This window comes from Fistularia commersonii, chromosome 29, assembly GCF_037954325.1.
Source record: "Fistularia commersonii isolate RoL2024-O1a breed Wild chromosome 29, RoL_Fcom_v1.0, whole genome shotgun sequence".
Lineage (NCBI taxonomy): Eukaryota > Metazoa > Chordata > Actinopteri > Syngnathiformes > Fistulariidae > Fistularia > Fistularia commersonii.
The window spans coordinates 2,761,442-2,776,283 of NC_141312.1; the positions used below are offsets into that span (position 1 = coordinate 2,761,442).

A 14,842-nucleotide genomic window follows, 5' to 3' on the forward strand; every position below is an offset into this window, starting at 1 on the left:
AGGTAGTATTAATGTTTTGCTACGATGTGGTAGGATTTAGAGACGAGTTCAGCAACTTTATAGCAGCTTTCACCGCTTTTCACTCGTCTTGGTAGTTTTCAACAACGCTGCCTGTTTGTTTTTATTTTAAAAATGTATCCCGCAAAGCGTCACTAATCACTCTGATACACAGATGCACAGGTTCATTCAGTACCCGTTGCCATGGAACGGTCACGCTGCCCACAAAGACATAGGAAGACGCATTATTTGCGTTGGATAAATAATTTTCTGGACCAATCAGGTAAAAGTGGGTTTTTTTCCACGGCACACCTGATGATCTCTCACGGCACACTTTGGGAAACACTGTGATAACCGACCAACGGGCGACATGAGACGGGAGCGTCGCTCGTCGCCGGGAAATATTCCGGCGGAATTTTAATCTGAAATAGATGTTTTCGGATCAAGAAAACCGGGTGAAACTTCAAGTCGAATTTTTATGTGAACGAGTGGAAAAAAAAAAAAAAAAAAACGCCGAACAAACACAATGAGTGCATTCGATTAAATCGCCGCGGCGTTCACCGAAAGACAGATTTATATGGAAACGACGGCTTTTCCGGTATTGTCGGTTATATCGGCGCGCTGATGTTGGAATTTATGATTCAGATCGGAGGCTCTGGGCCGATAGTGAGAGACAGGCAATTTAAGTTTTGGCGCCGACGACTGCAGGCTGAGAAACAGATAAAGGCTCTCGCCGGCAGAGGGGACGTGAACCGTTGTCTGATATAGATCATCCAATACAGACGAGCATCACCGATGCTTATAAACTTTATCTCGGCCATCGAGCGCCGGGAGAAAGCTTGTTCCCGCTCCTCGTGTGAGAATAATTCCACAAAACTGTAATATCTGGCATTGTTTTTCAAATTTGAAAGAGCTACATGCTTGGAATGCGTGCACGGTTGCGTCATTGGCGCTTTTATTCACCTTTATTAACCTGGAAACGACATCCGCAAAGCATCGATCAAATATCGTGAATTATTTCTCAGAAATAAACAGAAAATCGTCCAAAAACAAGTCAGATTATTTGCAAAAGAAACAATCGGTGAAAAAATAGGGATTGGGAATCGACTCGGGCAGCTGGAGAACCGAAAGAGCTTGTCAACGGTATCCTAGAATATTTAGATTTAAAGTTGGACATGGATACGGTGTGTGCGATCTCACACACACACACACACACACACACACACTTATCCATAATATGTTTGTCAATACTTCCGCAAATGTAAAGATGAATGTCAATATCCACAAAGAGAGCTTGTAACTGAATCGATCATTTTTTTTCATTGATCAGCCCTGACAGCCCAGCAGGTTTAACGTTAAACCTGCATATTTTGATAAGATTATTGATTTCTTCCATAATCAATAGCATTTCTACTAAAAAAAAAAGTTTAAAAAGTATAATTGTTACATGTGATTTAGGACGCAAACACATGGGTTTATATGGATTTCATTGTTTTTCTCATAACAAGGTGAGTAATGGTGTATGTATGCATGTGTATGTGTGTGTGTGTGTGTGTGTGTGTGTGTGCAGCCTGTAAACCAATGAACACACACACGGGTCCTAGAGCTGTTTGTCACATCTAAAAGCACATTTTATGTAGAAAAGTGCCATTTATTAGAAGAAGTCTGGGCCGTCCTTTTATCACCTCTGATATCTGACCGACCAATCGCCCTTCTTTCCAGCAGATGGCACCCTACCAACGTGCACGGGGAGGCACGAGACGTGCGCTCCCGTGATCAATTATTTGTATGTGTGCTAAAACAGTTATCTCAAACAGCATATTAGCGCCGCAGATTTGTCGATTAATGAAAGCATATTTGGCTGCTTAAATTATTTATCCAACTTTAAGATGTCGGGGAGCATCGCAGCTCGGCGGGCTCGCCGTGAATTTAAATGTTTCGCGTATTTAAAGGATTAGCGCGCGACCGGAGTGAAGAGGCAATAACTCACACATCTCAGGCGAATTATCATTTGATAAGTCTGGTAGATTTCGGTCGGTTGGAGACGGTGGCGCCGCAGCAGCTGCAGGAGTAGTTGTTTTTGCGAGAACAAATGTTGCCGCAACGCTCTTGATTTACTCCCTAAGGCAAACGCCCGATTGTCCGGAGAAAATCCCCATTTCGTCCGAATCTCTGATGGAAACAGAGTTTGTCACGTGTCCGGCGGCTCTTGTTCTCGCCAGAGGTCAAAATGTGCTGACTTTGAAAGGAGCCCATAGTTTATATTGTGGTGTTTCCTTGTATATCTTAATTCCCGCCGGTGTGTTTCCACCCCGACGTGCGTCACGGCTTTGCCTTTTTTTTTTTTTTCATTACCGCGCGAAATCTCACGGTCCGGTTTGCGGCGTCAGTATTAATAACGTAAGCGTATCGTCGCAGTAAATACGAGCGGTAATTGCAACGCGTTCAAAATAAATCAAGAAAAAGCACCGGTTCTTTTTCTGCGGTTTGTTTGTTGAGACCCGCGGGCTGGTAGAAGATAGCGGGGAGCCCAACCCCCACCCTGTGAGGCGCAGATAAGATAAATAGTCACCGCGATCCAGCACTCCGGTATCCTTTCTCTCGTTACCGCCTCTGTTTTCATGACGGAGATTTACAAAGTAAACATTTTAGTGTTTGTGTTTGTTTTTCATTATCTGAGTAAATCCGTCAAATAGAGAAGGACCGGGTTCCGACGCGATTGATCCGTCCGCCGCGCAGCGGTCGATATCCGGCAGGTGGACGGCGGTACGGCGGGAGCGTTGCCGCAGGAATCCCGGCGACGCGGCCAAAGTCTCGAGTCGCGGCTTTATTTCCCCGAGGATGAAACGGCAAAGTGTTAGGAAACCAGTTGATGTTTTCCATTTATTGTCCTCTGCGCGTCCCCTGTAAGTCTCCTGCGCCCTGAGCTCAATTAGACAGACAAACCCCTAAAGGCGCAGTCAGCTTAGGCATGGCCAATTAGTTTCCCAAGCGATGTCAGAACTCCTTTGAACCGGCGTGTCGGCCTGTTGCGCAGCCACTGATTCGGTATGACGGCGCTGCAGTGGCAAGCTTCCGCGTTGTGACCTATTTCGAAACCGGCGGATAATGCAGAATTTGCGAAACCCGAAGCCGTACGCGACGGACGAGCCCCTTCGGTAACGCCCGAAACGCGCCGGCGCCCGTCACGTCTTTGACCTTCAAGCGCGAACGGAGCGAGCGGGCGCTATCGGTCGCAGGTGCGTGAGTGATATCTGAACGAACGCGCCGGCGAACGAGCGGGCGGCGCTTCTCGTGTCGAGAGCTTCGTCGGGAGAAGAGCATACCGAGCTGATGTGCTTCGATTGTCACTTGACGCTCTCTGCCTCTCAGGCAAGGGACCGGAGACACTCCTGCTAGGGGAGAAACTGAATGACAATGAGTGGCACGCGGTGAAAGTGGTGCGGCGTGGGAAGAATTTGCAGCTCTCCGTGGACAACGCCACCGTGGAAGGTACGGCCTCCAAACCGAAGCGCAAAGTCGTACGTGAACGTGTTCGCAAAAAACCCCGCGTCGTATTTTCTTTGTCCTTCCAGGCCTCATGACCGGCGCTCACACCCGGCTGGAGTTCAACAACATCGAGACGGGGATCATGACCGAGCGACGTTTCATTTCCGTGATGCCCTCCAACTTTATCGGCCATCTGCAAGCGCTCTCCTTTAACGGGATGCTTTATCTCGACCAGTGCAAGAACGGTGACATCTCCTACTGCGAGCTGAACGCGCGATTCGGCATGAGGCACATCGTGGCCAATCCTGTAACTTTTCTAAGCCAAGCCAGCTACTTGGCTTTCTCCACCCTACAGGCGTACGCCTCCATGCACCTTTTCTTCCAGTTCAAGACCACCAGTCCGGACGGCCTCATCCTGTACAACTCCGGCGATGGCAGTGACTTCATCGTGGTGGAATTGGTGAAAGGGTAAGTGGACTCGCTGGACGGAATCACGAGAACGCAAGGAAAAGTCCACCCGTCCTTTTTCTATCACCGTTTTCGTCTTCCTCCTGCGCATTGAGTCATCGTTTTCTTCGGTGTCAGAATTTCACGGCCGTTTTACGGGCCCGATGCGACGAGGCTAAACGAAACCCGTCAGCGCCGAAAAAATCCATGAAGAAGCCGCATTGTTGTCGCGGCTGTACATTGCTCAAAAAAACAAAGGGAACGCTAAAATAACACATCCTAGTTGTGAATGAATGAAATATTCTTATTTGATGCTTTGTTCTTTCCATCGTTGCACGTGTTGACGACAAAATCACGCCAAAATTCTCAATGGAAATCAAAAGTATGAACCCGTGGAGGTCTGGATTTGGAGTCGCACTCACAATTAAAGTGGAAATGTCCTTAAATCCAAATGAATGAGTGTTGCTGTGGACAGTTTGATTTCACACAAGATGTGGAGTTACATTATGTTATTTACGTGTTCCCTATATTTTTTGGAGCAGTTTATTTAATTGAAAGCTTAAAAAACATATTTTTGTGTAACTATTTCACGTCACAATGTGAACACCCGCAGCTTATAAGCAAGTGCAGCCTATGTATGTACACATTTATTTATTTTGTTATTTTTAGGCGTTGCGGCTATCTTCAGATGCGCTCAATAGTCCAGAAATGAGGGTAGTTGTGGTTATAAGGGTGGTTGAAGGAGTACTAGTGGTATTAGAGATTTTAATATAAGTATTGGTTGTAGTACTGGTAGAAGTGGCGGTGATAGTAGTAGTAGTATTAGCAGTTGTGGCGGTAGTAGTGGTATTAATAGTAGCAGTAGTAATAGGAGGAGCATTAGTATCCTGAAATGATGCTTTCAGGGTCACTTGAGTGCCGGTTGAAGTCCCCCGAAAAAAAATCCATAAATTAGCCGCATAATTGTTTAGCTGCGGTGTTCAAAGCGTCCGGGGAAAAAAAAATAGCGGCTTATAATCTGGAAATGACACAACAACTCAACTCAAACCAACGAGATTACATCGACAGCTAAAATACTGACATACCGAAACCCAGGTCGCGCTCAGACACGTCAAATAAACGAGTGTTTTTAAAAAAAAAACGAAACGCCTCGGTCGAGTCGTTTGGGCTAAAATGGTGCAAATCGAAGCTTTTGACAAATCAGCACGACCCAATTTGCTTCCCGCGGTCTGAAACAACACCGGGTGTCCGAAGCCGTGTTGTTGATTTGTACCTGCGAGGCAATCCATTTTATGCTGAGTGTATAGAAATGGGGTACCTAGAGTCTCTCCGGGGAATCTGCCCAACCGGTAGGAAATATATGCAGCTTGTCAAGCTGAGAATTGTCAGGAGAATTGTAAGGGAGGCGGTTGGATACGGCGTACGTTTGCCATAATGGAAAGCTAGTGAGGTGTCAAAGCGCCTTTTGGTGACAGAAAAAAAAAAAAAAAAAATCGCTTTGTGTTTCTTTTTATAAAAAAATAGATAAATAAATAACACGAACCTCTTCACTTCAGTAGATGCTTTTCGCCGATGTCACATCCGACATGGACGTGGATTGTTGACGTCAAGAAAAACCCTTGAGGAGTTGGGATTCTTATTTTTTTTTAATTTTGTTAAAGAGTACTTAGTTGGGGAAAATCTAGAGAGGTGGAGGTATGCGCTGGAAAGGGGAGGAATGAAAGACAGAATGTATGTGTGTGAATGAGAGGAACTCGGGTGGAACGGTGAGGCTACAGAGAGTGGAGGACAAGAAGTTGGAGGATTTCAGGTACCTGGAGGTCGACGGTTCAGAGCAGCGGAGAGTGTGGAGAAGAGGTGAAGGGTTCAAGCAGGTCGGAATGGGTGGAGAAAAGTGTCAGGGGTACCAAGAGATAGAAGACTATCAGCCAGAATAAAAGGAAAGGTGGACAAGACAGTGGTGAGACCAGCTGGATGGACTAGAAACTGTTACATTGACCAAAAAACAGGAGGCAGAACTAGAGGTCGCAGAGATGAAGATGTTGAGGTTCTCTTTGGGAGTGACCAGGATGGAGAGGATCAGGAATGAGTCCATCAGAGGGACGGCACATGGTAGATGTTTTGGAGAGAAGGTCAGAGAAGCCAGACTGAGAAGGTTGGGTCATGTACAGAGGCGGGATAGTGAATATATTGGTAGACGGATGCTGGAATTGGAGCTGCAAGGCATGAGGTCTTGAGAAAGACCAAAGAGAAAATTTATGGACGTAGTGAGAGAGGATGATACAGAGAATAAGGTTAGATGGAGAAGGTTGATTCGCAGAAGACGAAGACCCTTGCGTGAAATTCTTCTCTGCATTTAACCCATCACGGATGAACCACGAGCAGTTGGCAGCCATCTAGCGGCGCAGTTTGGTGTTCGGTGTCTTGTTCAACAACACTTGGACTCACGAGGAGGAGCCGGGAATCGAACCTGAGATGTTCTGGACGACGGGAACAATCAATGACGCGTCTCGTACCAGAGGGCGAACCTTCTGCCGCCCGAACAGAAAAAAGAAAAGGGAGAAAAAAATGTGGCCTTCCCAGGCGTACCGGTTCACCCGTATCAGATGCTGTTGTACAAATACAACATGGCAAATTTGTTTTTGACCAATCAGCAGCTGGACGGCACGTCAGTCCATACACCGTCGGAATACATCGTAAAGTTTTGGGTCGTGAAACCTAAAGGCTTACGATTGGAAACTTACCTCATGCTTACATCAGCCCGGAGACAGAAAGTAGCTTTGAGATCATTTATTCATCATGAATTATTTTGTTGAAGGGGGAGTCGCTGAGAGGGAAAGCAAAAACAACCCCGCCATTACAGCAGAAGCAGCAGCAGCAGCAGCAGCAGCAGACGGGTTATTCTGATATTCAGCCCGTCGCCGCCGCGTTCAGACGCTTGACTCCGTCACAAGCGCGCTCCAAAAGTGTTCATCGTAAATAATTTCGATACGGATAGAATAGCAGACAAAGGCTGTCGTGACTGGGAAGGCAAAGCAACAATTGAAGTTTCCCTCCGCCAAATCTTCTGCAGACTTTCTCCCAGAAAGCAATTAGCAGCTGGAAGCCTTGTTTGGATCCGGAGCTTGAGACGTAGAGTGCACTAAGACACTGCTTTTTCAAAACTCTATCGCGCTTCCCGAGCTGGAAATTTATTTATTTTTACATGAATTCAAAGAAGTCCTCTGTCTGTTTCTCTTCTGATCAGTATCAATACAAACATGACGACTCGCGACGGAGAACACATGGACTTCCTTTGACTTCTTTGAATGACAGCAAACAAATCAAAGCGTTTCGGAGTTTGAACCATTTCAGCGTTGAAATAAATGCGTCACAAGAACACACTCCGGGTGACAACGGAGACGGACGCTGTTATCTAAGGGCTGGTTTTGAACGATCACACGGACCGCTAGTTTGTTTATGTCTTATAGTATCTGGAGAAATAGCAATGAATGACAACCAGCCTTTGTGTTGTTCTGTAGGTACATTCATTATGTATTTGACTTGGGGAACGGCCCGTCGCTGATGAAGGGGAACTCCGACAAGCCGCTCAACGACAACCAGTGGCACAACGTGGTGATCTCCCGCGACATCAACAACGTGCACATCCTAAAGATTGACTCCCGCACCGTCACCCAGCACGCCAACGGAGCACGCAACCTGGATTTGAAAGGTGATGCATCGCGATCTCCGACCGAAAGGTTTCGCTTTCATGCGCTGAGGGGAGGGGATTATTTCAACGGAAATATCAACGCCGGGGACGAGGGTCCCTCCGGTTGGGTTCTTGCCGGAGGCCTTTCCGTGGCTTCCCCTCCTTCGGGTTCTCCGGTTTCCCCCCGCAGTCCCAAAACCTGCAAAGGAGAGACCCTTAATCACCCTGATGTAAGGTTGAGAGGGCGAGAGTTGTATGCTTCTACATGTGTCCTTGTGATGGACTCGCAACCGGTCCAGGTTGAATATCACTTTTCGCCAGGATAGGCTCCGCCCCCACGACCTTGACCCCAGTAGTAGCTTTAGACAGAAAGAACGAATGAAAGAGCGATGTCAGTATTGACCCCACTGGAGTCCACTGGAGCAGTGACCCTTAATCACCCTGATGTAAGGTTGAGAGGGCGAAAGTTGTATGCTTCCCAACCAGCATGTCCCTATGACGAGACATAGTTGCGGTATTGTACTTTAGTGTACAATATGTACGTCCAGGGAAATTTAAAGTGTTTCCTTCTTCGCACAGGGGAGCTGTACATCGGTGGCGTCGGGAAGAGCATGTACGGCAGCTTGCCTCGATTGATAGCGTCCAAGGAAGGATACAAGGGGTGCCTGGCGTCCGTAGACCTGAACGGACGACTCCCCGACCTGCTGGCCGATGCCCTCCAGAAAGTGGGAGAGGTGAACCGCGGCTGCGGAGGTGAGGCGGGAACGAATCGCCCGTTCGTCGTCCCCGTTACGGACGCCGGCAGAGTCGATTCCAACACATTTCTAGATTGGCTGAAAACCAATCAAATTACATTTGTTGTGGTATTAAACAGCTTTGTGAAAAGCATGTTCTAATAAGCCAGCGTTCACACTCAGGGGTTTTATTACTCCTGATTATAAACGCTAACAATATCACGCCTCCGTCCATGAGCCCAGCTGCTTTCCTTGAGTTTGGATCAAACAGGAGCCGCCGTCCCTCAAGAGCAGGTTCTCGATCGTCCTGCCAAATTTTTAGGAATCTCACGTTTCCTTCCTTTGTCGTGGAAACTCTCCACGTCTTTAACTACCAGGTGTTTTTCCTAGAGTGAAAGTCGTCGAAATCAGCAAATCACAAATACCTCGATGGGAAAAGCGAAAATAGCAAAAATTGAAATGGGGGACTGGGGGACCATGTAAGCGGGCATTACTTCCTTTGTAACCATGGCAACCTATATTGCACTTTTTAATTTATTTGAGCTAATTTGGCCATCCGGCTAACGTTAGAGCCGAGCCCATGAGCGGCGATTATAGCCTCATATACACTGCTTTGAGTCATGAGGGAAATTTGAGTGAAGGATTCCCTCAATCTCAACTAAAATTGTCATTTAGGCTACATGCTAAGCTAGCCTAGCAATACATTTAGGCTATACGCTAGGCTCGGCGAGCTATGCATATAGCCAAAATGTAGCGTATAGCGTATAGCCTAAACGCATATGCGCTAAACGTATATGCGCTATATGCATAGGCTAGCCTAGCATATAGCGTAAATGTTAACCTACTGTTGGTGAAAAGTTACAATTCAGTTTATCCTTTTATTTTCTCTTGCATTTGTAACTTTTTTAAAAATGTTCATGTTATCTTATATTCTCTTGTACATATACAAAAAGAAAGATAGGCTTCAGTAAAGGAAACGCAACTTATTTGACATAGGAAATTCTTGCAATGAAAAAAAAAATAAGTAAAGGAAAACAATTTAGAAATTTATGAAATTTGTAAAATTAGGTACAAAAAAAAGAAATAGAAATTTTACATACTTCCACTCTTGACTGGGCTGCCACTGTACTCCGCATATATGCCTGGACTGTCTATGATAATTAGAATATTGTGATAAAGTTCTTTATCTTCTGTAATGCAATTAAAAAAACAAAAATGTCACACATTCTGGATTCATTACAAATCAACTGAAATATTGCAAGCCTTTTATTATTTTAATATCGCTGATTATGGCTTACATCTTAAGAAAACTCAAAAATCCTATCTCATAATATTAGAATATCATGAAAAAGTCATTTTTGTTTTTTTAATTGCATTACAGAAGATAAAGAACTTTATCACAATATTCTAATTTTCTGAGACTAGTCCTGCACACTGACGTCGCAACTTCGAGACATTTTCGTTAAATGGATATCGGTCAAAGCCGTAACGCCCATCGTAACTCTGAGTTAAGTGCGGAGTGACCTCATTCTTATTAAATTCTTTACATAGTTAAATGCGCTGACAACAAAATCACACAAAAATGAAATGTATGAACCCATGGAGGTCTGGATTTGGAGTCACACTCAAAATGAAAGCAGAAAAACACACTTGAGGCTGATCCTGATTTGATGTCAAATTTAATCAGAGTTGCTTCCTAAGTGGACAGTTTGATTTCACACTCGCGTGACTCGGAGTTACTCGTTGTCGTTTAAGTGTTCCCTTTACTTTTTCTGAGCAGTATATATACCGTAATTTCCGGACGATAAGCCGTGACTCTTTTCCCTAAAACAACGATGCGGCTAATATATGGAGGGTTTTTTTTTGGGGGGGGGGGGGGGACGCTAACGAGCTTCACGCCGCTAAAACATTTATCCTCGTCATATCGGACCGATGAAATGACCGGGAAATTCTGAGTCCGTTCAACTCCGACACAAAAGAAGACAACTTTGACTGTTTTAGTGCGCAGGAGGAAGCCCGAGATAGCGATCGGCTAGCCGGTGCGCCTTATATTGAGGTGCGCTCAATAGTCCAGAAATTACGGTATGTATACACTGCTCAAAAAAATAAAGGGAACACTTAAAAAACACATCCTAGATCTAAATGAATGAAATATTCTTATGAAATACTTTGCTCTTTACACAGTTGAATGTGCTGACAACAAAATCACACAAAAATGATCAATGGAAATCAATTGTATCAACCCATGGAGGTCTGGATTAGGAATCACACTCCAAATTAAAGTGTAAAAACAAACTCCAGGCTGATCCAACTTTGATGTAATGTCCTTAAAACAAGTCAAAATGAATCTGTGTTGCTTCCTGAGTGGACACTATGATTTCACAGAAGTGGGATTGACTTGGAGTTACATTGTGTTGTTCAAGTGTTCCCTTTATTTTTTTTGAGCAGTCTATATACATACTGGTCATGTCTGGCTAAACCGTTTTGGAAGATACAGTCACCACTTCCCGTGTACAGTCACCGTATCAATGTTTTAAAGGGATTAATATTGCATGTTTTACTGTAAGTAATAACCATCTCGCCGTTGCGCCTCCCGTTCTCTCAGGTTAGTAAAAATGCATGGATAAAGTGTTGGTAAAGTTGCTTAAAACCCCTCCGAACAACCCCCGCAGGTCCCAGCACCACCTGCACGGAGGACTCCTGCCACCATCAGGGAGTTTGTCTGCAGCTTTGGGAAGGCTTCTCCTGCGACTGCACCATGACAACCTACGGGGGGCCGTTCTGCAGCGACCGTGAGTACATCCGTCTTACGCCCGGATGGGACCGGAATAAAAGAAGAGCCTCTCGCAGGTCACCGGGGAGCGAATGGTGATACTGAACGCATCCTACAAGCGAGCGTGTTCCAGAAGGGCTTAAAATACCCATAAAATGTGAAACATCTTCTCCGGGAAACGCTGTCGAACTCATTGTGTAGGTTTAAACGCGGAGTGATGAGCGAATGTGCATCGGAGATTACGCAAGAGGCTGCCGGAGCGCGAGGGCGCTATCCGCCGGGCCGCTCTGTCGTAAATCTGTCCCCGCAAATACATCAGTCAGAGGAACAATTGGAGCACAAATGATGCTAACCGTTTTTTAACACACGTGTTTTTAAACGACAGCAGTAATTCATGCCGGATGTCGGCGTACCTGCTCAGGAGCGAAACCTTCACATGTCGTGAAATAATTCCCCCCGTCGTGATCTTCTGGTATTCGGTCCTGATTTTGGATGGTTCTGGCAGATATTCGAGTTTTTGTACTCCTGGTTTCACGCGTTTTCTTCATCTGTGTTTGGATATTGAGAATTTTACAGCGTTATCTGATTCCATTGAAATGCATCACCACACGGAAAGAGCACAATTAAATTTACCTAAGCATGCCCCCCGGCAACGTTTAAACTTCTTGTTTTAAAAGCGTTTCTCCGTTGACGTTGAAAACTGAAATCCGATCTTTAAACATACAGCCTCAATCGGAACCCGCTTCCCGTAAGGTTTTAAGCCGAACGGTTGAAGGTTGTTTTTTTTTTGCTGATTTTCACACATCTACATCGTTTTTTGATGAATGTTTATTCATAATAGTGGTTAATGATCATAGTTTGACTCGAAGGTGCTTTGTATGTGCGGTTATTGGTCCTGCGGTCACGGCGAATTCCACTTCATTTACCGCCGGCTCATTTAGAATAATCATCGCCGTATTGTGCCGGAGCCCAGTTTTGTTTCGAGAGGGAGGAGAACGGCTTGTTGTAACCTTTGTACTTGACGAGTCATATCTTCGTCTACTAATATTTCAATGTACATTATATGGTGAAAAGTATTGGTTCACCCATCACTTCTGATCACTTCCATGGCAACAGGTGTATAAAATCGAGCACCTGGGCATGCAGACTGTTTTTATAAACATTTGTGAAAGAATGGATCGCTCCCAGATGCCACCTGTGCAGCTAATCCAGTCGTGACATTTAATCGTGTTCGGAAGTGTTTGGGAGCGACAGGATCTCAGCCACAAAGTGTTAGGCTACATAAACGGACCGAACGGGGTCAGCGGATGCTGAGGCGCAGAGTGCGAAGAGGTCGGTGACTTTCCGCAGAGTCAATGGCTACAGACCTCCAAACTTGATGTGACCTTCAGATTAGCTCAAGAACAAGCTCCAAACCGTACGTCACCAAGTACAATGAAAAGTGTCGGATGCGGTGATTTTAGAGCACGCCGCCGCTGGACTCCAAAGCAGTTGAGCCGCGTTCTTTGGAGACTCGTCCGTCTGGCGATCTGATGGACGAGTCTGGGTTTGGCGCTAGTTGTCTGACTGCGTTGTGCCAAGTGTGAAATTTGGTGAAGGTAGGGTTGTTTTTCAGGAGTTGGACTCGACCCCTTAGTTCCAGTGAAAGGAACTCTGAAAGCTTGAGCATACCGACACATTTTGGACAACTCCATGCTCCCAACTTTGTGGGAACAGTTTGGAGCTGGTCGCTTCCTTTTCCAACATGACTGTGCACCAGTGAACAAAGTAAAGTCCACAAAGACATGGATGACAGAGTTTGGTGTGGAGGAAGTTGACTGGCCTGCACAGAGTCCTGACCTCAACCCCATGAAACACCTTTGGGAGGAATTAGAGCAAAGACTTAGAGCCAGGCCTTCTTGTCCAACATCAGCATGTGACCTCACCGATGCCCTTCTGGTAGAAAGGTCCAAAATTCCCATAAATCCCATAAATCTAAATCTAAATCTTCCCAGAAGCTGTTCCAGCTGCAACGGCTGGACCAATCAATTTGATCCCTTTGGATTAGGAATGGGATGTCGCTTAACGTCAAATGGAAGTCGAGGCAGGTGAAGGCCATATAGTGTATTTTTATTAATGTGTAAAAATACAATTAGATGACTTCACATCTGTTGAAGTCGTAACCTACAGTGTGATAAACCCTGCTTTTCACCTCCACTTGTTTGTTTTGCACACACCTACAGTGAACCGTGCTGGCTGTACTCCATTGATCTCACCCGAAAATCAATAGTTTGTCCTTTTTTGTCTTTATCTATTACATCCCCTCTGTCCAAACAACCCTGAGAAAGTATACGTCGTGCCGCTCGGGCTGCTTTCGGCGTGATAAAGACGCCTCCGTGTCTCGCCGAGCCGCTTGGGAAGATAGTTGCACATAAAAGGGAAGCCGAGGCTTATAACAAATTTTAATATGACGTCGGTGTCGATACCGTGAGGCACCCCGACATCGTCCGAATCAAACACGAGGATGGCACAATGTTTTGAAACGCGAGGGAGCAGCACCAAGTCGCCGCAAGAAGGTTCCGGGTTCGATTCGGACCTTCTTGCATGGAGACGTGTCCGCGTCGGTCGGGGATCCAACATGAATAGACGAGCGAATGGTTCGTTCTTTCGGGAAAGAAAGATGTGGGGAAGAAACGCTTCACACAAGTATGAATTTCTACGATTCAAAGTGTTTATCGTCACATGCAGGAAAAGTGTTTGAACGAGATGAAGTTCTTACTTTGCTGTCCGCGGTGCATTTGGATTTGTATTGACGATTGACTTAAGGACTGGTTTTTATTTCTATTTGTGGCCCTGTGATCAGCTGCTGAATCGCCTCTCGCCAAATGAGACCTGAAAAAACGAATGAATGAGTTGTAGCTCAAGTCTTAAGTCGCCTGAAAGTTTCAACGTTTTCATGATCACCAAACCTGTGTGCGAAATCCCTTCGTTCTTCCGTTTGGGCTTGTTGTTTGCAGCCTCGCCGCCCCGCTGCTGGGACAGCACTGACTCGTTTGCCATTTCGTTTTGAATGTTGTGTCACGGGACGGGAGGCGGACTCGAGCAGGGAACCACACCAAGGCTAGAGTATGTTCGGATGTTTTATTTTTAACCATGGGATGCGGGGTCTTCGTAGGGTCGGGGTCAGGGTCCGAAGGTCCAGGGGGGGCCTGGTCCACAAGGGGGTCTCGCAGGGTCAAGGTCCAGTGTTACACTGGCCGGCTGGGTCTGGTCGTAACGGGGTTCTCGAAGGGTCGGGGTCCGGTGGTCCACCAGGGGGTCCCGGTCTGCACTCAGGGTCCGGTGGTCCACAAGGGGGTCTCACAAGGTCAGGGTCCGAAGGTCCGGGGGGGGCCTGGTCCACAAGGGGGTCTCGCAGGGTCAGGGTCCGATGTCACACCGGCCGGCTGGGTCCGGTCGTAACGGGGTTCTCGCAGGGTCGGGGTGCGGTGGTCCACCAGGGGGTCCCGGTCTACACTCGGGTTCCGGTGGTCCACCAGGTCAGGGTCCGAAGGTCCAGGGGGGGCCTGGTCCCCAAGGGGGTCTCGCAGGGTCAGGGTCCGGTGGTCCACCAGGGGGTCCCGGTCTACACTCGGGGTCCGGTGGTCCACCAGGGGGTCTCCCAAGGTCAGGGTCCGAAGGTCCAGGGGGGGCCTGGTCCACAAGGGGTCCTCGCGGGGTCAGGGTCCGATT

At 46.6% G+C, this 14,842-nt stretch overlaps 1 protein-coding gene across 7 annotated transcripts in view; it reads left to right on the plus strand.

The window, feature by feature from the left end:
• The window catches only part of LOC147216637 (neurexin-2-like), a 174,582-nt gene that overhangs the window by 77,895 nt on the left and 81,845 nt on the right, over positions 1-14,842 (plus strand). For all 7 annotated transcript variants that reach the window (XM_086177451.1, XM_086177458.1, XM_086177455.1 and 4 more), the window contains 5 exons: positions 3,370-3,489; positions 3,573-3,954; positions 7,455-7,645; positions 8,204-8,377; positions 11,031-11,150. In XM_086177451.1, coding sequence (XP_086033577.1) covers positions 3,370-3,489; positions 3,573-3,954; positions 7,455-7,645; positions 8,204-8,377; positions 11,031-11,150 — 987 coding nt within the window. The remainder of the gene's footprint in view (positions 1-3,369; positions 3,490-3,572; positions 3,955-7,454; positions 7,646-8,203; positions 8,378-11,030; positions 11,151-14,842) is intronic.